Consider the following 21500-nt stretch of genomic DNA (forward strand, 5'->3'; position numbering starts at 1 on the left):
TCCTCTAGGATCCCGACATCCAAAACACATTTCACGTTGTAGTTTGCCCCTTCTCGCATTCCGTATATATTAGCAGTCAAGCTAGTGGTTTTTAAATTTTCGATTTGTCGGTTAGCAACAAAAATAATTTGATTGCATTGATACATATTTTTAGATATAGTGCCTGGTTTAAAAAAGGCGCGTTAACTATCATTCAAACCACTGTTTTAATGATCTCTACAATTGTCAAAAATAGAGGAATTCTTTTTTTAAATGGGGTTTTGCGTAAAATGTACGTACTTCGACTTCACTCCTCTCGGATCCTACACATGTAAAACACATTTCACTTTGCAGTTTGTCCCTTCTCGCATTCCGTATATATTAGCAGTCAAGCTAGCTTGTAGTGTTTACGGAATCGTTCTGGAAACTAAAACAGATGTACAGTACATGTAATGATGTGATGATGTTAAGATCTTTGCCTTGTTCATTAAGAATTATTGGCTATCTGTAACGTGGAGTCTGTTAAAACCCTGTTATTCTTATATCGCTAGCGTAATTTAAATCTTATTCAATAGGGGTAATCGACAACACTTCTTCTTGAATGACTGTTAAGTCAGCTGCACAAATCTATATTGCTACCTCATTTGTTATATGGACATCTTTGTGGAGTCTTATTACCTTGACCTGTGTTCCTGAAAGCAGAGTCAGTCAATGGGAGTTGAAGTTGTGAGTCAACGGTGATTAGTGTGCTTCTTCCTTGACCTGTAAGAGTGCCTTCTTATATCTGACTGAATGCGTGTATTTTTTTTTCTCTCAGATTGGAGGACATGGTCGTGAATCTTTGCCTGCCACACTTCAACACAAACATAAGTTGCAATAAGGTACAGCGTATTTTGTATAAAGCTGAAATAACGTGTGTGACAATTTTCTGAATATAGTGCCAAATCACAACAGAAATTGTTACTTTACACATTACACACGTCCAAAACTACATTAATCACTTGAATTAAACTGAAACTCTTTTTGGGAAACACAGTACTGATAGTTACTTTTCAAGACCAAAGGTTTGATTGTCATAGCCCATTTTACTAATTATGCCTCATGTACTGTACAAAGCAGTATCACAGCTCTTACTAAATCTAATGCAATTAGATGCTTGAATGGTCACACGTGACCATTTATGTTGTTTTCCCTCCTTCATCCAGTTAACAGGACAGTGTGTCCTGTGTATGGCTAGAATATTCTTGATAGGCTTGGGAAAAGGAAAAAAAAGAGCATAGGGGACGTGGGGAACAAAAGGCTTGAAAATAAAGACGTCGAGGGTCACAGTGGTGTGTGGGAGACTGACTCATCCGCTGGCCTTATGCTCTTTCATTGCCATTTTGTCATATCAGAAAAGCTGTATTTTCTACACACTCGTTCTCCCTCGCAGCCTCTGCTTAAATTTATTTCGACAGTGAATTTGTCACTTCATCCTTGGATGCTCATCTCAAATTCGAGGATCTTCAATCATTTGAAATGAATGCACAGCATCCTTGTCTGGCCAACTAGTTTGTATTAATGCAACAGACGCTTGGATTGCCAAGTGGTACTTGTCTTGATTGTTAACACCTTCATATAAAGTTCAAGTTAATCCAAACACGCCATTTTCTCCCCGGAGAAGCATTGATTGATTGAAAATATTGTCTGTTGGTTTGCTGTCATTACGTCCCAGTTTCTGATTGTTTCTTTCATGTCCAACGGCAGCTGTGTGCAGATGGGTACGATGTTACAAACCTTATATCAGCAGATCCTGCTCTCCAGAGGCGGGGCTTCAAACTGGAGTACTTCTTACGTCCACCTGTGCAGGTGAGACTTTGCTGTTGGTTGCATTTTACTGATCATTGGTTCTAACAGTTGAAATGTCACCTCTAGAATCTGATCATTTTAAATACTTTATGGCTAAAGTGTCTCACTTGGCACTGTTTCTCTTTTAACTTTTTTAATAAAGGGGCTTTGTGTTTGCCCAAGTCCAACAGCAAATTATGGAAATATCAGTCATCCCTTTCAGGATCAGACTTGATTATTGCTGTGCTGAAATGTCACATCACATAAAGATAGTGTTAGACTTTTTATCATAAAAGTGCCCCAAAACTATTGAGAAGATGTGAATTTGTTTGGTTTCCATTCCTCACCGTTAACAGGTGACGTTAAGGTTCGCATTCCAGGTGGAGCTTTGCAGAGTGGATGTGGAGCTATGGCCTTGGGGCATGGACCGAGGACAGTGCAGCAAGAGACTGGAGATTAGCACCAGCTCTGAACCGCTCCCTCCTCAAAGTTTTGGTCCGGACCATCTTAAAAATGGGCTCCAGACGCAGGTTCATCTGAAGACTTCTCGTGTGCCTCAGCAAAGGCCTCATACTCAAACACATTGTTCTGAGCATGACTTTAAACTGGTGGGGCGTTGTGAACTCAAGGAGGAAACCAAAGTTAGTTTCTCCCGTCCACCATTTCATCTGCGGCCCCCCTTCGCGTCCCCTCCTCCTCCTCAACCCGACGACGGTCGACGGGAAGAGCTGTGGAGCCGAGGACACCTTTCCTTGACAGCGGTTACGCAGCTCCGTGTGACGCTGCCTTTCGGCGGCTCTGCGTCCGCTCTGGGTCTCAAGGCTTTGGCGGTTTGGGGGCAACCGGCTCGTTGCTGCCCCCTGGAGGAAGTGGAAAAGATTGAGCAGGCCCACAAGGCCAGTCAAAGATCTCTATCTCGACCTGTCCCAGCTGTCAATCAAATTAGCCTGCCCTGCCTGGACACGCCTCCGAGGTAAATATGTTGGGTTTACATTGGTTTAAAGTGCCATGAAAAAGTATTTCCCCCCTTCTGAAATTCAAATTTTGTTGCATCGTTTCCCCAATTTTTCCCCCAAACAAATGTGAAGATCACACAGAGATAACTTAAGCAAGCATAAAATGCCGTTTTTAAATTGTGATACAATTTATTAAGGCGGAAAAAAATCATATTCAAACCTACATGTCTCTGCGTGGAAAAATGTCTTGCCCTCCCCCCTTTTTAAATCATGAATTACCTGTGCCTACTCACATTTTGGGGAAAGCTGATTTCATTTTTACTGACCACCGCCGCACCTGATGACGTCCATGTTCAATCAAGAAATCACTTATGGTAAATCGAACCTGAAAGTGAAGTCAGCCAAAAGATCTCAGAAACGATCCAAAGAAATTCAAGAACAGATGACGAATAAAATAATTGACGTCTGTTCGTCTCGAAATCGTTACGAAATCATTCCTAAAGCTTTTGGATAAATGACACTTTTAGTGTATGTTGATTAGTCTCGGTTTGACTATACTGTAATTTCCCTTCCCTTTGACACCCCTATGCTGTTTTTTCCATCTGTTTGTAGCACGCAGTCTCTCACTTCAATCCCAGAAGAGTTCCTCGATCCCATCACCCAGGAGGTCATGTCACTTCCCATGCTGCTTCCGAGCGGCGTGTCGGTGGACAGCACCACCCTGGAGGAGCACCAGAAGAGGGAAGCCTCATGGGGGAGACCAGGGAGCGACCCGTTCACCGGCGTCCCCTTCACCGCCACTTCCCAGCCACTCCCCAATCCCCATCTGAAACGGCGCATCGACCATTTCATCCTGCACAACGGCGGCACCAGGAGGGACGGGACGACGGGTAGGCGAGGGGAAGCAGAAAAGCCCAAACCCTCCAGGTTGATTGGCTCATTGGCGGCCAAGAAAAATCACTGTTTAACGGCGGCTACAATCGAGGACCGCGTGTCGGGACAGTCCTCGGATGATGCCAGTGTATCATGTGACTCAAAGCTCTCTAGTCAATACAAAACAATACCTCTTGACGGAGGGAAGAAACGACACCTGAATGGATCGGAAGCAGCTGTGCGCCAACTACAACCTCAAGCGAAACAACCAAGAAGTGACTCGAGCCCAGGTGAGAGTATGTCCTCAAATACATGTTTGCTCAAAATGTCCTTCCTGCATCATCCATCCATCCATTTTCCGATCCGCTTATGGTGCTGGAGCCTATCCCAGCTGTCTTCGGGCAGTAGGCGGGGGGGACACCCTGAACTGGTTGCCAGCCAATCGCAGGACACACAGAGACGAACAACCATCCACGCTCACACTCCCACCTAGGGACAATTTTGAGTGTTCAATCAGCCTGCCATGCCTGTTTTTTGGAATGTGGGAGGAAACGGGAGTACCCGGAGAAAATCCACGCAGGCTCACTAACACATTTTCAGAAATAGACAAGATGACAGAACATTTAATGGGTTGTTGAATTTCACACTTGATGGACGGGCGGGGCATTCCGGTGATTTGTGTACAAGCATTTCAAAAGTAAAATTTCCACAAGATTTACTCTTTCATCATAAACGAACTGAGTATTTCCAGTGTATAAGATAAGATAAGAAAACCTTTATTTGTCTCACAATGGAGAAATTCCATGCAAATTGTCTTCCTCAGGGCCAAGCAGCAGCAGCTCGCATGAAAATAATCTGTCAGCCAGTTTGGACGACGCCCTCTTCTCCGTCTTGAAGGGACGACCCTCCTTTACTTCAAACTTGGCGATGCGGGAGACTGCCCTTTCTCTCACCGAGTCAGTGGAGGCCCCAACTCAGCATCAGGCTACTGCTTCTAGCGCTGCAGGTGGGCACTGGAAAAATAATAGAACATCACTAATCTCAGTGGCACAACAAGGGGGTTTAAAGATTTCACTTGAGCCAAGAAAAACCCTCGAATGATCTTTTTCCTAACTGTTCCGCATTTTGTGCTTCCCAGGCGAGAGGACGTGCTCATCGTGTTCCCGTGCACTCTCGCCGTACTCGACGGCGCCCTCGCCCATTTACCGGCTGCTCTGCGGCCACTTGCTGTGCCGCGCTTGTCTGCAAAGTAACTCGGCACCCGCGCTAAGCTCCGTCACCACCACCACGACATCATCCTCCGCCCGCATCCTGTGCCCTACCTGCCGAAGCCCCACGTCGCGCGGCGACATCGTACGCGTGCATCACTAGCCTGCCCGGAGACAGTGGGAGGAAATAATCTGTTCTCAAGGTGGAGGCACAGAAACGGTGTTTGTCCTTGTTCCTCACTACATTCTGAGGTGCACGGAGGACGTCAAGAAGTATTGCGTACGACTGTTTGAAGAAAAAAAAAAAAAGGAAATGGAATTTTTGTCCTCTTCTCTCACTTTTTTGTCGTCTTGTCATTGAGGCTCTGCAGCCTTGGTTGAGACGGACGAGTTTGTGGACACAAAGAGGCGTGAGGAGAGTGCAGCATAAACAGAGGCTCAATGCGTAAAGACGGAAGCATGGAGACATTTTTGAGCCTTCGTGATCTGCTGACCTCCGAGTGCCATGCGTCTGCCATTCAACATTACCACCACCATTTTGCACAGTACAGATTTGACCATGCGTTGTAATTTATAGCGATTCAAGAAAGAATTCCACCTTTTGCTGAATCTAAATCTTAATGCAGTGCATTACATCTAGTGTTGTTATCATATTATTTGTCATGAAAATACAATGTGCGAGAGAAAAAAAAAGATTTGTAATACTGCAAAAAAATTACCTAGAAAAGTATGTACATCCGTGATTTAAGAAAAAAAAAAAGTACAAAATTAGTTGATAATTTCTACATGCGCTACCTAGTGGAATAGCGTTTCATTGATCGGCTTGCTCGTGTATATCACTGGCTTATGTCGACGAACACGGATGTGTTATTTGTTCTAAATAAATCATTTTTGAGCCAATATCATCCTCCGCCCGCATCCTGTGCCCTACCTGCCGAAGCCCCACGTCGCGCGGCGACATCGTACGCGTGCATCACTAGCCTGCCCGGAGACAGTGGGAGGAAATAATCTGTTCTCAAGGTGGAGGCACAGAAACGGTGTTTGTCCTTGTTCCTCACTACATTCTCAGGTGCACGGAGGACGTCAAGAAGTATTGCGTACGACTGTTTGAAGAAAAAAAAAAAAGGAAATGGAATTTTTGTCCTCTTCTCTCACTTTTTTGTCGTCTTGTCATTGAGGCTCTGCAGCCTTGGTTGAGACGGACGAGTTTGTGGACACAAAGAGGCGTGAGGAGAGTGCAGCATAAACAGAGGCTCAATGCGTAAAGACGGAAGCATGGAGACATTTTTGAGCCTTCGTGATCTGCTGACCTCCGAGTGCCATGCGTCTGCCATTCAACATTACCACCACCATTTTGCACAGTACAGATTTGACCATGCGTTGTAATTTATAGCGATTCAAGAAAGAATTCCACCTTTTGCTGAATCTAAATCTTAATGCAGTGCATTACATCTAGTGTTGTTATCATATTATTTGTCATGAAAATACAATGTGCGAGAGAAAAAAAAAGATTTGTAATACTGCAAAAAAATTACCTAGAAAAGTATGTACATCCGTGATTTAAGAAAAAAAAAAGTACAAAATTAGTTGATAATTTCTACATGCGCTACCTAGTGGAATAGCATTTCATTGATCGGCTTGCTCGTGTATATCAAGGGCTTATGTCGACGAACACGGATATGTTATTTGTTCTAAATAAATCATTTTTGAGCCAATTAAGTGAAATGAGGTGACACAGGAACGCCTGAGACAATATTTATACCCTGTGCTAGCCACTAGCATGACAATGATTCATGTTTTTATTTTACTGCTGTGTGTTTGTGTTTAAATGAACTGATACAAAACGCTGACCCATTGCATACGCTCGGCTTGTTATGGCTCCCCTTCGCGTTGCCAGACATGAGCCAGAACTTCGGTGGCCCTGTACGTGACGCCTAAAATAATTGATTTATGAATTTGGTCGTCGCTGGAATGAGGTCTACACAAAAGTGGACAAAGTTTTTGGTACCCCTTTTTTGTTAGTTAAGGTAAAATAATAAAGAAAATGAAAATCATCTCGTCTCATTTTCTTTCTAATCTCCAGAGACAACTCTCTCCTTTGCGTTCTGTAGTCCATGTTCAGTGTGGTCCACACCTTGCGACCAAACAGAACAGTGACAAATTTCATTCCATTTTATTTGTTCTTTTTTTCTTTTCATTAACAGAGGAATGGCAACAATTCTGACCGCATGTGTATTGAGGTGTGCTGGTGACGACGCCACAGTCGTTGCACCGCGTCTTTTCCAACCTCGGGACTGACACTGAGCATGTAAAAAGATACAAAGGAGCCCAGAGACTTGGACATTACAACCACATTAACAAGCATGCTGGTCTCCATGACAACATCAAGCGGAATCAAGGTCATGATCCTGCATCCGCTCCTCAAGAGCTGCATGCAAAATGACACCGAAGACAAAAAAATAATAATAGTCTGTGCTTTTTTTTGTTTTTTTTTTGTGGTAGTCACTTCACAATTAAAATCATATTGGGTCTGAGCTACCAGAATTATGAATTGGTGTTTTAATTTACCTTACTGATATTCATGAGGGTTTACATGTTGTCATTTTTTATTTACATTTTTGACTGTTGTGCTGCATACTGAAATATTCTCCCTTTCTATGCAAAACTCTTGGATGCTGAGTTTTGCAAGTTTTTGAAAGGGAGAGATGGACTGGGTCATTTAAAGATGTTTAAAAAATGCATTCTTAATTCATCTTAATGTTAAAATGAAAAATAACACTCTCTGTACTTCAGATGAACATCCCAAAAATATATACTCTGATTAAATTCAATGCCAAGAAATAAAAACGGAGACATACTTTTTTGCTTCAGTTCAAGCAAAACTTTGCTTCTGTAGTGTAATACAGTTACAGTATGCAATAACACAGTAAATGAGGATGGTCTCGGCTCTACGTAAGGTGCAGTAATTGTTGTTCTTCACAGAGGATAAAGAATACATGCCTCTTAAGTGTCGCGACATCATCTGTCAACATGTGTTGCTCCACTGTGTTCAAATATGTAAAGATAATTTGGTGTATTTTTTTAATGTTGTTTGGATGAGCGAATTTAGATTTTTTTTTTTTTTTTACATTAACAAACCTACCAGACCACCAATGTCCCCATTTCAATTTAATAAACGTGGGGAACGTTAGTGTAGAAATTTTATTTCATTTTGAAGTTCTGAAAACTGCTATTTGTGTATAGTTGACAATAAAGAATCCTTTTAAAATGGGTACATATGTTTATTTCAGTATATAGGCTACTTTTTAACTTTTAGGACAGGAGTTGAATCAATGCAGGGTACCTTTGCCACCTCTGCAGGACTCTTGATGATGTTAATAAATCCGCTAACTGCTAACAAGCAAGATGCCTAATCAGTGCGCTACAATGCAGCACATGCAACACAAGTGGATTTAAAATGCAAATTTTGTTTGGATCGTGAATAGTCACAAACACAAAGCGTAAGGGGGTAATCGGAGTGACCTTGACGTTTTATTTTTAGGTGTTAATTGGACTGCTTGATCACGAAGTGCTCAGTGGCTGACAACCTCTTGATTAATTGTGTTAAAGGTTTTTTTATTTTCACAGTTTGTCCTTTTGCCAGCAGCGTGATTATTGTCGCAGCTGAATACAGAACATAACATTTGTTGTCGCTTGTGCAGGTAAGTGATGCGCAAACACATCCGCCCCGACCTCACCGGCGCGCCTGTGACGTCACGGACAAGTGTCAAACAAGCGCTTAAAAGCGAGGAAGCGAGCGGGAACTGAAGGCACCCCGCGGCAAGCAAAAGCACAGCAAAGATCAGCAACGATGGCTCGCTCCTCCGCGTTACCCCGATGCGTGCTGGGACTCCTCGCCCTCTCCATCGCCCTCTCCTCCGCCTGCTACATCCAGAACTGCCCCCGGGGAGGCAAGCGAGCCTTGGCCGAGACGGCACTCAGACAGGTGGGGAAACATCACAGTTTTTTTTTTTCATGCTGTATTTAAAAAATATTAAATATTGGAGTACATAACAATTTTAGTCGTTGTAGTAGTCCCTTTAGTTTAGATGATTACATAAAATAAGTAAAAACAAAAATCATTAGAGCACGTAACTTTTAATAATTATACAGTATGTGACGTTTTGAATCGTTATCCCTGTACTTAACTATAAAAAAAAAAAAGAAAAATAATTCCCCTTAATTAGCTATTTTCTAAAATACTGAAGGACATTTTCTTTGCATTTTGTGAATAGAAAATGAAAAAAAGGGTTATGGATGGCTATAAAAAACTTTCTAAAAGACATTGATTATTACATCCATATGCATTATTTGTGACTTTTTTCAAACGATTGTTTTTTTACGAGTCAACTGTCAGAAAAAAAAAATTATTTTGTCAGAAGACGGTTTTTACAGAATTAATTGATTTTTTTTTAATCCCCAAAAGACATGTATTGGGGTATCTCCTATTTTGTCAGAAGACGGTTTTTAAAGAATTAATTGATTTTTTTTTTAATCCCCAAAAGACATGTATTGGGGTATTCTACATAGCACATTTATTTGTGGCTTTTTCCAAACGTGACATTGTTAGCATTATACATTGTTACACAAGTATAGATCAAGTATAGATCATGAAAAAAAAGTTCAAGGTTTGTCATACTTAGTTAATAAAAATATCTAAAATGTCCAAATACAATATACATTTTGTCATATGCCTGAAATATTTAAGTCATCGTTGCCAGCAATTAAAAAATGTAACAATAAAGTTCCTATCGATGAATATTTTTTTTAATCGAACAAAATAGAAAAATGAATTAATTGTAAAAACCCCAAAAGACTTGTCTTCAAGTACTAAATATTTTGTAGCTTTCCAAATGTTTTATTAAACGACACTGTAACTTGTTAAAAAACACTGTCATCATATTTTGTAAAATAACTCATTAAAATATCCAACATATCCAAACATACATTATTATAGATAACTTTTGAGAGAAAAAAATAAGTGATACTTCATTTTAATATGACACAAATTAGCTTTTTTATGTTGATGTTTCCATACGGTTACTGTTTTTTTCCTATAATGCGAATAAAATAGCAATATTGTATTTTTTTTTTTTTACCTCTATTAATAAGTAAATATTGAAATGTACTATCGCTGTCTACTTCATTTACATTGACCATGACATAGCACGGGACGGGACGTCGGTCAACTGATTGGCATTTGCATGTTCTCCCCGTGCCTGCGTAGGTTTTCTCCGGGTACTCCGGTTTCCTCGCACATTCCAAAAACATGCGTTGCAGGTCAATGGAACACTCTAAATTGTCCCCAGGTGTGATTATGAGCGTGAATGGTTGTTTGTCTATGTGTGCCCTGTGATTGGCTGGCAACCAGTTCAGGGTGTACCCCGTCTGTTGCCCGAAGTCAGCTGGGATAGGCTCCAGCACACCCGCGGCCCTCGTGAGGATAAGCAGATCAGTTAATGGACGCTTGGATATTGTAAAAAAAATAATTGCTTCAGAATTCAGGTATTATTGTTGTCAGTTTCCATTCCAAATGTTTGGTTATACTGTACATGTTTCCTGACTTATTGTCTGGGTTGTTGACACTCAATGACAACAGAATAAGGGGATATGGAAATTCAGAGATGTATTTAATAAAAGACAGGATAACTCTATTAAAGAAGTATTAGCTGTCCTTTTATTGTTTATTTTAAAAAGACACATTTAAAAATAGCAAGAAATGTTGTGCTCTGAAATAGGAGTGACATGTCCATGTTTTAAAGTGCTCGAATAGTGATAACATGTAATGAGCAAACTGAGTTTACAAATTGCCTGGAGGGCTAATATGTGACAAATACTGTCACAAAATAACTTTTTTAAGATGCAATTTTCAAATTGCGGCACAAGAGTGGGCTTAGCAAAGCATTCATGAAATCTCTCAATATTTCATGAAAGATAAAAACTAACATTAACTTATACCAACATGTTCCGAATGCAATAATGGCCTGTCCATATATAAGAAAAGTTCACTTGTTTTTTTATTTTTATTTTTAACTGTTGTTTTCTTGCTGAATGCTATTTGTAAAAATCCTACATTCTATAAGAAAATCCTGAAAATTTACTTGATTAAGAAAACGGCTCGAATTTGTGAACATGACCAAAGTCAGAAAACTGGGAGCAACTGTGATGTCATTGTCAACAGCAAATAGCAAAATGGCCGCCCGCTGAGATAAATAAAAACGGGGCAAAGTCAGAGAACAGTTGAGCCGTGATTGGTCATTAGCTGGGAGCAACTGTGATGTCATTGTCAACAGCAAATAGCAAAAAGGCCGCCCGCTGAGATAAATAAAAACGGGTCAAAGTCAGAAAACAGTTGAGCCGTGATTGGTCATTAGCTGGGAGCGACTGTGATGTCATTGTCAACAGCAAATAGCAAAATGGCCGCCCGCTGAGATAAATAAAAACGGGGGTATTTCGATGTTTAATATATATTCCACGAAGGCAACATTCACCTGAATGCCATGTTTATACTAGTAAGGGCGCATAGAACATATTATCTGAAAGAACATTTTTTCCTTGACTCCGACTTTAACTTCAAAATGAAATCAATGGTGTTAGCTCACTCGAGTTCTCAGTGGCTCTTTCAGGTTAATGTTTGTAAAAGAAGGCAAAAAACATTCAGTGTGTCCTTTTTGTGCCTTGCAGTGCATGTCATGCGGCCCCGGGGAAAAAGGCCGCTGCTACGGCCCAAACATCTGCTGCGTGGAGGGCTTCGGCTGCCTTCTAGGCTCCTCGGAAACAACTCAATGTGTGGAGGAGAACTACCTGCTGACTCCCTGCCAGGCCGGGGGCCGACCCTGCGGACTGGAGGGGGGTCGCTGCGCCGCTTCAGGACTCTGCTGTAACTCTGGTAAAGATAAATACTGTGAAAGTCAATGAGTGTTTGGATGTGAGGTTAGAAGATCCCCTCCATTTTTTCATTTTATTAATTAATTTTTTTTCAGAGAGCTGTTCAGTGGACTCCTCCTGTCTGGGGGAGGTCGACACGAAGAATCCGGCCGAAACCTCTGCAGGGAGCTCACCTGCAGAGCTTCTTCTGCGCCTTCTCCATGTAGCCACCAGGGGACAGACAGAGTACTAAGACACTGTCCTGCAAGTTACTCACTTAAATGCCTTTGAGACTCTCAACCTGAAACTAACATTCCCTTAAGTCAATGTTTTCCCAACCTTTGTTGAGCCAAGGCACAAATTTTACATTTGGAAAATCTCACGATGCTCTGCCAAAAAAAAAAACAACCAAAAACAAAAAACTGAAAGAATGATCTTGTCTCGGTTTCTGCCATCAAGTGGAAGAGCATTTAATTTGTCTCCCTGTCACTAGACGCCACTGGCATTGATAGATGAACATTATGTGTTGTAAAAAAAAAAAAATAAATTAAATACAAAAATTCTTTTGAGCCCATATAAGTGAAACTGGATCAAATGTGGTTGGGAATCAATGACTTAAGTCACATCCACTCATTAATGTAACCCAAATAGAGTTCGAATGTCATACGAAGGCCTTGCACTCTCTTGGTTGAAGAAAATACCCCCCGCCCCCGTCACCGGCTACTCTGAAAAAAATGATGTGCATTTAAGACGCGTCACCATGTTCATTAATGTACATACCGATGCACATATTGTAAATTTACTCCCAATGCACCTCAGCGTTCAGGTTCAAATAATGAGTACGTTGAAGTCAACACATTAGATTCCATATTAAGATGGACTACAGTGCTTGAGCAGTTTATGTATGTGACATGTGACTGTTGAGTGAAAACTGAATAAAACAATATCGAGTATTAAAAAAAAAAAAAGACTGTGTGCTGTATTTGACTTATCAGGCTCACCCAAAGTCAACTGAGAAAGGCTCCAGCTCACCTACAAAGACCCTAACAAGGACAAGTATTGTAGAAAAGTGGACTGATGAATGGAAAGAGATGTTATTACAATTCGGGCTTTTGTAAATTATTTTAATAATGAAGGTCTCAAAGCCGATGCGTTTCAGCATGTCCCAGATCAAAATGCGCGTGTGTGTGTTTTCTGTCGGTTCCAGCTTGATTACAATGTGGTGCCTGTTGGATTTTGTCAGTTAAATTGTTGAATCAGAGCCATTCGGAGTACATTGATTCACAGGCTGTGGCTGGCTTTCAGGCCGCTGACAGGCAGCTGGTAAATGTTCCAAGATATTTCGCCAACGGTAATTTCACTTGTACGTAGTCCAACATCCTTGCACAATGTTTCAAAGGCAGTCGTACCTGAACCTCAGCTGCTCTAGCTCAATCGGCTTTGGGGACCAAGAGGATTTTAGTTGTTTGGTTCAAGTCTTGGTACAGAACAAACAGGAGTCAAAAGTATCTTTCCATTGCTCTCGTTTGTGAGCCACTGTATTGCGTACCTGTAACCTCCCCCTTCCCCCTTCTGCTTAGTATGAACACCCAGATGCCGCCACAAATCTTGACCAATGAAATGCAGCTTTAACAGAAAGAAAAATAATAAAAACAAATGAATCATAGACCTTCAATCAAGAAGAAGGATCGTTTGTGACCGGCACATACCGCTATTTAGTTGCTAAATTAGCATTCTTTTGTTAACAGAGTTCTCACCGTTAGCTTTGGAAACACATGGTTTGTTAGCATTAAAATCGTGCTAATGTTAGCTAGTTCATAGGTGACAAGTAGCACATATTTTATTTTATTTTTTAATTCAGTCTGAAAACTATAGTTCATAAATGAGGCAATGAAGTAATTTTGTGTGCAGAGAGGTTTTTCAGCCAAGTTATCAACAGTAAAGTACTGCATAAATTATGACTGACATTCAAATTTCATTCTTACTTATTTCCTGAAGTATATTTCAGAGTCTGTACATTTTATTAACTTTCATTTAAGTACAGGGGTTGATTCAGCAATTCTATTTCTGCCAGTTTATTTTTACAAACGTAACTGTATTTCTGATTAAGTACAGTGTGAGTACTTTTTCCACCTCAGGTCACATGTGAGTTGGACGTTACTCAGTTTTACACCACTGCAAATTACAACCATAATAATAAACATATATTTATTTTAAAAAATGAATGTGAACATGGGTAAATGTTAATACTTTTTGACAGCGGTATGGCCTACTTCCCAATTGACAAGAATGCTGTTGATTCATCAATGAAGCTATAACCTGTCAGAGCTTGTTCGAGTGTTGTGATGTTCACCCAACTGGGAAGGTACACAGCCAATATGTACTTTATAAAGAGTGGAAGAGCATGTTTTATTCATTTCAGGTTTTCAGCCATCATGGACCTGAAAGTGATTGCGGTGACTTTGTGCCTCGTCGTTTTGGCCAGCGACTCCACTGAAGGTAAACACCAGCTTTGTATGGAAACATTAAAATAGATCATCACTGTGAAGAAATGCCTTTGTTTTTCATGAGTTGAACAAATTTAGTGTGGTTTACTCATTTAGTCATCATAATTTGACAACGTAGTTGTGAGATTAATTAATGGTTTAGATTCAAGTTTTTGGAATGTGGGAGCAAATAAGCGAAAAAAAAAAAACGCACAAGCTTGGGGATAAGATCCAAACTCCATATAGGAAGACCTTCCCCAACCAAGGTTATAATAGTTTTGCATTTTTCATTTTTATTTTTTAATTCAGTTCATTTTAATTCGTTTTTAGAGAAAGCTCTTATTGCTCTCGTTCGACTGTTCCAATTTAATATTGTGACCAGTTTGAGTCCATAATCTGATGTTATACAAAGGTGAGTGACGATAATGGAGCAATGAAATGTTGACTGTGCCCTGATGATTTGTAATGCTAAATGTAACATACCTTTTCAACACAATTGTGGCCCATCTTTATCGAGTTATTTAATTTAATTCTATATGTTCTCCATTTGTAGGTGGTATCAGTAAATGCTGTGTGAAAACCAGAAAGACAATCCCCAAGCCAGTACTTATGAAGGTCCAAACATGGTACCTGCAGGACGGCAGAGGCCCCTGTGACATTGATGCCCTTGTGTAAGCTCCTACATTCGCTCAACGTCTTTTTTTTCCCCTCATTATAGTCCAGTAGTAGAGTAGAGTACAGTACATTACAGTACATCTGGTACAAAACGTTTTGTGCTTCATGAATTTCAAGACACAGCAATAGAAGGGGACATGAATGACTTTGGAATAAATATTTAGTTTTTCCAGTTTCCATAGGTAAAAAAAGTCAGTCTTCCAAGCATAGCCTAGCATAGCATAGCACATAGCATAGCATAACACGTGGCTCACGCTATCTCTGTCCTTTCTATCTTTATTTTACAATATTAAAACAACACTCCCTGTCAAAGCATGATGTATTTTAATATAAATATGATTTTCTTTTCTTATGGCTCCACAGCATATTTGCAGGGGCCTGGAAAAAGCCCATTTGTGCTGATCCCAGTTTGGAGAAAGATCTGAACAGGGTTCGGAAGATGCAACAGATCAGGCTGGGAAAAGCACAGCGACGAGTGCCATGAGCCTCCTAATGTGGCTTTATCGGCACACATTTTATTTCTATTCATCATGCAAAACATCACTGCTGATTTATAATCAACGATGGATCAAATTATGCTTTCGGTACATTCCTGTTCATGACTGCTCCTGCTAGTGTACCCTGAGGCTTGCAACACTTTTCGGCAGAAAAAAAATCACTTGCCTTATTTTTCTTTTTATGATGTCACATTCACGCCTCTTATTATTTTTGTTGGATTCAATTTACCTACAAATAAACTCAACCATACTGTACTGAATATTCAGCATGTATTTGCCTGCATTTCTTTGAGTGACTTGGTGATGGAACTGAATAGATTTTTAATGGGATGTGAGAATGTGTGCAAGGACGCCGTCATCACGATAAAACCCCCCCGAAATAATCATTTGCTACTTTCCAATTAGCCATTAATATATTTGACTCGTTTTTTAAAACTCTGTATGAAAAATGACAGATCACACACATGCAGACATGCCAAAAAAAAACACGTGAAAATATTTTCTATTCGTATCATGACGTAAATAATTGCTGTTTTTATGGCAAATTTGCACCCTCTTGTGGATGATAGAAGTTGCCATCATTTTCCAAATCATAGATAAAAGTGAAATTTAAATAGCCCAATAAATAAAACAACCCTAACCACACACCCAGAAAAAAAGTCTATGTCATTAAGAATTCCAACACTGTATTTATTATGTTTTGTGTTCAATTTAATCTCAGGAAATCGAAGTGTGATGACAGATCAAGATAACTTTCTATTTTGTGTGTAGTGTAGGAAGCTACTATGTCAGCGCTACATGTCATTTGAAATCTGCCAAAAATTATTCGGCCCTCACATCGTAGTCTAGGGGAGTTACAGTAAAATCTGGTGTAAGCAAAACCAAGCAATGACTGTAATCTATCTATCAAAAATAGTGTGAAATAAGCGTCTGTTCTGTAATCCCTGACGTTGTGGCCGGTGAGTGTACCTGTGTTCCTAAACTCCGTTTCTTTTTCTTTTTTTTTTCCTGATGTATTCCATCGTGTAGGTACAGCCATTTTAATTCTACACTCACTAGAGTCGTGGCAAATTCAAAGGCAAGAATACATTGATGACGTTCCTCACAGCAAAAGTTTATCATGCATCTGTTGTCTGGTAATGAGCAGGTGAACAATAATTCACTTTTAAAAAAAATCCAATTATTTGCCACATGTTCAACATTCCACGTACTAAAAATAATCTCTCCTCATTTCCGACAGAATGTGGCCTCATTTGTTTTCCCCATTTCTATTAAAGTTAAATAGAAAGCCATGAGAGCAATTTAGTAAGGCCTTAAACTGCAAGTAGTACAACTCGTTAATTGGCTTGGCATGCGTCAAGTTTCATTTAATCTACTGAAATCTTCATTATTGTCCATCAAAGGCAAGGCATCTTTATTTATATAGCACATTTTCATACACAAGGCAAATCAGTGTGCTTCACACAAGCAAGCCAGTCTTTGAATGACATCGGATATGGCAAAGGTCAAATCTATATATATGTATCTATATTTTTATTCAATCTTTGTTGAATTGCCATTTCATGGCTGTAGCAAAACGTCTCATACCTAAAACCATGTTGGTCTTTTTGTAAATTACCAACTCAATCAACAAAATTCTTAACCAATCATCTCCATCAGTGGCGGCATGGCCATTGGGAATTTCTGGAAAATATGTTAATCATGGCCGCTAGCCGCCAAATATTTTTTTCAAAGTAGACAGAATGAAAACACACATACACATGAAATGGCCTTGTCAGGATCTGTGGATGTTTATTGAAAACCAACAATGTTATTATGAGTGTACAGCTCGTTAGGGGAAGCCCACGCTTTTTTGTAATTATACAAACTTCTAACAAGCAAGCAAATAGTCACTCTATACAGGTCAGGAGTATGTTAACATAGGAGAGAAGTGATGCTAGAATTCCACGTCCAATCTGTTTGTAAATCGCGCATAATCAATCTTCTAACAATCTGTATATATTAAAATGCCATCATTTCGTCAAACCACACATACACAAAACGACTACGGGTTAGAAATGCTTCAGATTAGATTATCATCGGATACAATAAACATTTGGTGACTTGAGTATCGACGACTAACTTCCAGTTTCGCCTCGCAGGACATTTCCAAATCCAATTCTAAGAATTTTGGCTGCAAGTTCCCTTGCAAAAACAAAAAAAGACCACTCAAGTAGGGCTGTTACGCAGCTTGATACGGTGTTTTTATGTAGTGTTGCTGAAAAGACAAACATAAAAACCATCAAGCACACACACACAAAAAATCAAATCTATTTGTGACAAACAGAAGCCATTTCCCCCAAAGTTATCACAGACATTGCAAGCGTAATCCAACATTTATTTTAAAACGCAAGTGCTTTCCTTTTTTTAAATACTGACCAAAACATCCCCAAAAGGTGTCATCTGGATTTCAGAGCTGAATCAATCGGATAGAAGACTCAATGAGTTTAGAACTAATTTACTACCTTTTAATATAAAAGACAACAAAGGTAAACCATAATATCCTGACCTCGGTTTCCACCAAGCAGCATAATTTGGAAAAGTTAACCCTGATCAACAGACACGTTCAAGCGCTCCCCTTTTGGTACTGCACCACTGCATTTGGTACCAAAATGTGACACCTCATTTCTAGCAAGCAGTGGTGCAAAATGGTACCAGACACTGCCGTCCCGATTGGTCAGCAGAATCATTAGTTATTATGAGTCAACTGAATGTGAAGGAAACAAACAGTGTCGCCTAAAAAAATTACAGCTGGGTTGCATTCTGCCACCTGTAATGGAAAGACAACCCAGATTAGTTTTAAAGTACCTAAGAACTAAATAAGGCTAAGACCCGGGAGAAGAAAAGAAAACAAAAACTCCATGGTACTACACTGCTTGGTGGAAAACCGTTTTAAGTGCACGCAATGTGACGCAGACCTAATGCGGTGAGATGACGATGCTGCGAAAAGTGGATTAGGCTTGCAATGATCACCTGACGTTCTCACGAGAAGGAACCCCCCCACCCCCAAAAAACAACCACGCTCATCGTCTGAAACCGCAAGTGGCCGCGACTGTCCGACTTGTGAGGCGTACACCCTGTTCGCAAAACTTTCAACCATATTTACAATCACTCGCTTAAAAACATACCTTTAAAAACGTATTACCGTCAAAGTGCAACAGAAAACAACTTAAAAACACAACAAGTACTCTTTGATCACCTTTAAAAGGCAGAAAAGAAGAGCGACATTCTTCATATTGTTACATCTACTATAGCAGCCTAAAAGGATAAATGGAAGCTGAATAAGGTGCTTTAGCTTGTGCCTTCCTGGGGAGGAGAGGGGCCTGATGGTGTGCGGGAAGTTGTGAGCACTAATCTCAGGTCAATTCTTGGAAGTCAAGAAGAAACTAGTAGATCTGTACTTGAAGGTGGTCTAGCTACAGCACACCACAACCGAAGGAAGGCCGACTGGGGCTGGACAGAAGTAGTACGGCGAGGAGGGAGGCGCTCAGGCGGACAGATTGTTGGCTAGCTCCATGAGCGCCAAAGCACCATGGAGACGCTCTCGCTGCTCCTGGAGGCGACGCTTGGCAGCTCCCCCCTGGCTGCCCTTCTCCTCCTCCTCCGCCATCTCTTCATCTTCGTCGTTCTCCTCGTCAGACTGGAGGAACTCCATTGGGTCCCGCTGCTCCTGGTCCTGCGTTCGGGCTTTGCCCTGCGCCTTCGCCTTGCTGCTGGAGGTGGTGGGGGTGCGCTGCTCTCGGGTCTGCCAGTACCTGCGAGGAACCATCAGCATTTGAACCCCTGAACGTGTCAAGCACAAAACAATCTCAAAAGGCATCATTTGTCAAGTGGAAGTTGTCTTACTTTGCCAGCCACTCTGCCACCGCCTTGTTGTCCACAGACTGCGCCTTGCCCGTGCCCTCTTTTGGCTCCTCCCTCCTCAGGCGAGAGAATGGATGCTTGGGGCAGTGACGGTTGGCGTGCGTGAAACGGTTGCCACACTCTGACGACAAAACGATATATTCAATAAACACATCAGGACATTTAAGATTCCTCTTGTGAGACACAAAGAACCGGAACACTCTGCACAATGGCTACAGTCATCATTAACAGACTCAGATGGATTCATAACAATGCTTTTAACAAAAAAAATGGCACCTTTCTCTGAGCAGACGAAGGGTTTTTCTCCAGTGTGCAGACGCTGGTGCGTCTTCAGCTGACCACTCTGGACGAACGCCTTGCTGCAGTTAGGGTAGTCACACAAATAAGGTCGCTCACCTGGAGGGAGAAAGCATCGGGCCATCAGTGTCGTCAATTTGAGTGACATATTTGTAAAACGCTCACATATGTGGAACAAATGCCTTCTGCCTTCAAAATGTGTATTACACATGCATTATGACTGTCACAACTCACCCGTGTGTGTTCTCTTATGGGCCTGGAGAGATTTTTCTCTGGGAAACACCCGGTTACAGATGTTGCAGCGGATTCGACTGGAGGACGTCTCCCCTTCGCTAATCAGCTCCCTGACGGTGTCGGCTCGAGGGCGCCCTCTGCGGATGCCATCCTGACCACAACGAGTACACGTCAAAATCAAACCTGACATTCGTAGATTCATGGATCCAAGAGCTCAGTTAAAAATGAAATAATGAGAATAGTAATTTTCTGTTGGCAAGGTCAGAGATATAAAATAAACAACGTTTAGTATTGTAGCTACGCAATTATAAACAGCAGTCAAAATCATTCAATCAAAACATCAATCAAAATTTGACTAGAATATAAAAACGGCTTTGTTCAAGAATGATCTGGCCAAGAAACAAAGTCAATTTGGCACAACACGTCAGAACAAGATGATGGAAACATTAAAGAACACGGAAAACATGAAAGTAAACAAAGAGTTCACCAAATTTCCGAGGAGTTGGCATTTTGTTTTAAGATCGCGTGTAACGATCTCGCGAGAGTTGCAACAACTCACTTCCGGTTATATTTTTTGGCGCCAGCCGTCATGAATGAGAGCAGCTGCTTCACAAACCAGGAAGGGGTTTAAATCCACCAAGACACACCCAAATGCGCGGGCGTTTCTATCTTTTACGACCCCATTGTTTGTAATACTAAATAATATTCTAGTCTAAGAATGTGCCATTACTACTTTACGGGTACAGCAGCGGTGTCATCAGCGACTATTTGAAAACTACTGAATGTCGAACCTTGTTCTGGTCGGGAGAAGTAGCCGCGTCAGCGTCTCCGGCCATCCCGCCCGGAGACGAAGCACCGCTCAGCGAGCCTGGGCTCAGTGTAACATTGTGGGCGTTCTCCCCCCATTTCCACGGGTAAACCATGAAGTCGCTGAATCCCGGGCTCGCAGGCGTCATGGCCTCCACCTTCTGGGGCTTGATCGGGGTGGTCTTGATGACCGACACCAGGACTCTCTTCGGCGAGTCGTTGCAGAAGATAACGTGAGGATGTTTGTTGTCGCTCATTGTCAAAACTACCCGAAATGGCTGAAAATACGGACGGCTTTCCTGTTTTCCCCACCCTCAATTGAATTTCTACCAAAAAACGGCGCACCGTGTTAATCCGGGCTAAATTCGTCCTTCATTTCCAATAGGCAGAAAAAAATAACTCCGTCCGTAGCTACTGGATATCCACAAAAGTTAACCAAAAACGACATACGTCGGTGCTGGTACTGCAAGTCCAGTCTGAACAGAAGGCGCCCACACAAGTGATTACACTGTGTTGCAAAACGCGCCCGAGCAGTAAACCGACCAATCAGCTCCAGCGAATCCCAACGATGTGACTAACATGGCCAATAGGACGAGCTAAGGACGCCCACTTAGCGAATGGCAGGCTAGTAGCCAGGAAGTCTTGGCGTTCAGCGATTGTGATTGGTCGATACCATTTTGTCCAATCAGGTTTGAAAAGCGGGCGCGCACCGTGTCGCTTGGCCATCTGGATTGGCCAAGGAAGCGGAAGCCGCCGCACGCGCGCCCTGCTTGTATCCAATGAGAGTGGAAGGCGGTTAATTTTACAGCGCAGATGAGCAGATGTTGCCATTTTCCCGCGCACAGGACTCTC

The 21500-nt window shown here is 41.3% G+C and overlaps 3 protein-coding genes across 3 annotated transcripts; 2 read left to right on the top strand and 1 right to left on the bottom strand.

Moving 5' to 3' along the window:
- The first annotated feature begins 335 nt into the window (after positions 1-335).
- On the top strand, positions 336-5558 carry ubox5 (U-box domain containing 5). The gene is made up of 7 exons (XM_019889074.1): positions 336-716; positions 797-860; positions 1726-1827; positions 2163-2779; positions 3375-3925; positions 4459-4641; positions 4774-5558. The coding sequence occupies exons 1-7, from the start codon at positions 691-693 to the stop codon at positions 5004-5006; spliced, it is 1776 nt and encodes a 591-aa protein (XP_019744633.1). The 5' UTR covers positions 336-690; the 3' UTR covers positions 5007-5558.
- A 3074-nt stretch (positions 5559-8632) lies between these two features.
- Positions 8633-12154, top strand: avp (arginine vasopressin). Its single transcript, XM_019886442.1, has 3 exons — positions 8633-8828; positions 11567-11771; positions 11866-12154. The coding sequence occupies exons 1-3, from the start codon at positions 8694-8696 to the stop codon at positions 12000-12002; spliced, it is 477 nt and encodes a 158-aa protein (XP_019742001.1). The 5' UTR covers positions 8633-8693; the 3' UTR covers positions 12003-12154.
- A 5019-nt stretch (positions 12155-17173) lies between these two features.
- Positions 17174-21171, bottom strand: znf367 (zinc finger protein 367). The gene is made up of 5 exons (XM_019888941.1): positions 20633-21171; positions 19842-19992; positions 19587-19706; positions 19293-19431; positions 17174-19201 (listed from the first exon to the last, which is right to left on the bottom strand). The coding sequence occupies exons 1-5, from the start codon at positions 20903-20905 to the stop codon at positions 18934-18936; spliced, it is 951 nt and encodes a 316-aa protein (XP_019744500.1). The 5' UTR covers positions 20906-21171; the 3' UTR covers positions 17174-18933.
- Between the last annotated feature and the right edge of the window lie 329 nt (positions 21172-21500).

The sequence above is a fragment of the Hippocampus comes genome, unplaced genomic scaffold (genome assembly GCF_001891065.2).
Source record: "Hippocampus comes isolate QL1 unplaced genomic scaffold, H_comes_QL1_v1.1 scaffold155, whole genome shotgun sequence".
In the NCBI taxonomy this organism is placed as follows: domain Eukaryota; kingdom Metazoa; phylum Chordata; class Actinopteri; order Syngnathiformes; family Syngnathidae; genus Hippocampus; species Hippocampus comes.

Excerpts from the sequence above, each read along its gene's own strand:
- ubox5 (XM_019889074.1), top strand. The coding sequence starts at position 691 with ATGGGAGTTGAAGTTGTGAGTCAACG. Across the intron at positions 717-796 it reads GTTGAAGTTGTGAGTCAACG|ATTGGAGGACATGGTCGTGA; the intron begins GTGATTAGTGTG and ends TTTTTCTCTCAG. Across the intron at positions 4,642-4,773 it reads TACTGCTTCTAGCGCTGCAG|GCGAGAGGACGTGCTCATCG; the intron begins GTGGGCACTGGA and ends TGTGCTTCCCAG.
- avp (XM_019886442.1), top strand. The coding sequence starts at position 8,694 with ATGGCTCGCTCCTCCGCGTTACCCCGATGCGTGCTGGGACTCCTCGCC. Across the intron at positions 8,829-11,566 it reads CCGAGACGGCACTCAGACAG|TGCATGTCATGCGGCCCCGG; the intron begins GTGGGGAAACAT and ends TGTGCCTTGCAG. Across the intron at positions 11,772-11,865 it reads AGGACTCTGCTGTAACTCTG|AGAGCTGTTCAGTGGACTCC; the intron begins GTAAAGATAAAT and ends ATTTTTTTTCAG.
- znf367 (XM_019888941.1), bottom strand. The coding sequence starts at position 20,905 with ATGAGCGACAACAAACATCCTCACGTTATCTTCTGCAACGACTCGCCG. Across the intron at positions 19,993-20,632 it reads CTTCTCCCGACCAGAACAAG|GATGGCATCCGCAGAGGGCG; the intron begins GTTCGACATTCA and ends CGTTGTGGTCAG. Across the intron at positions 19,202-19,292 it reads GTGGCAGAGTGGCTGGCAAA|GTACTGGCAGACCCGAGAGC; the intron begins GTAAGACAACTT and ends GGTTCCTCGCAG.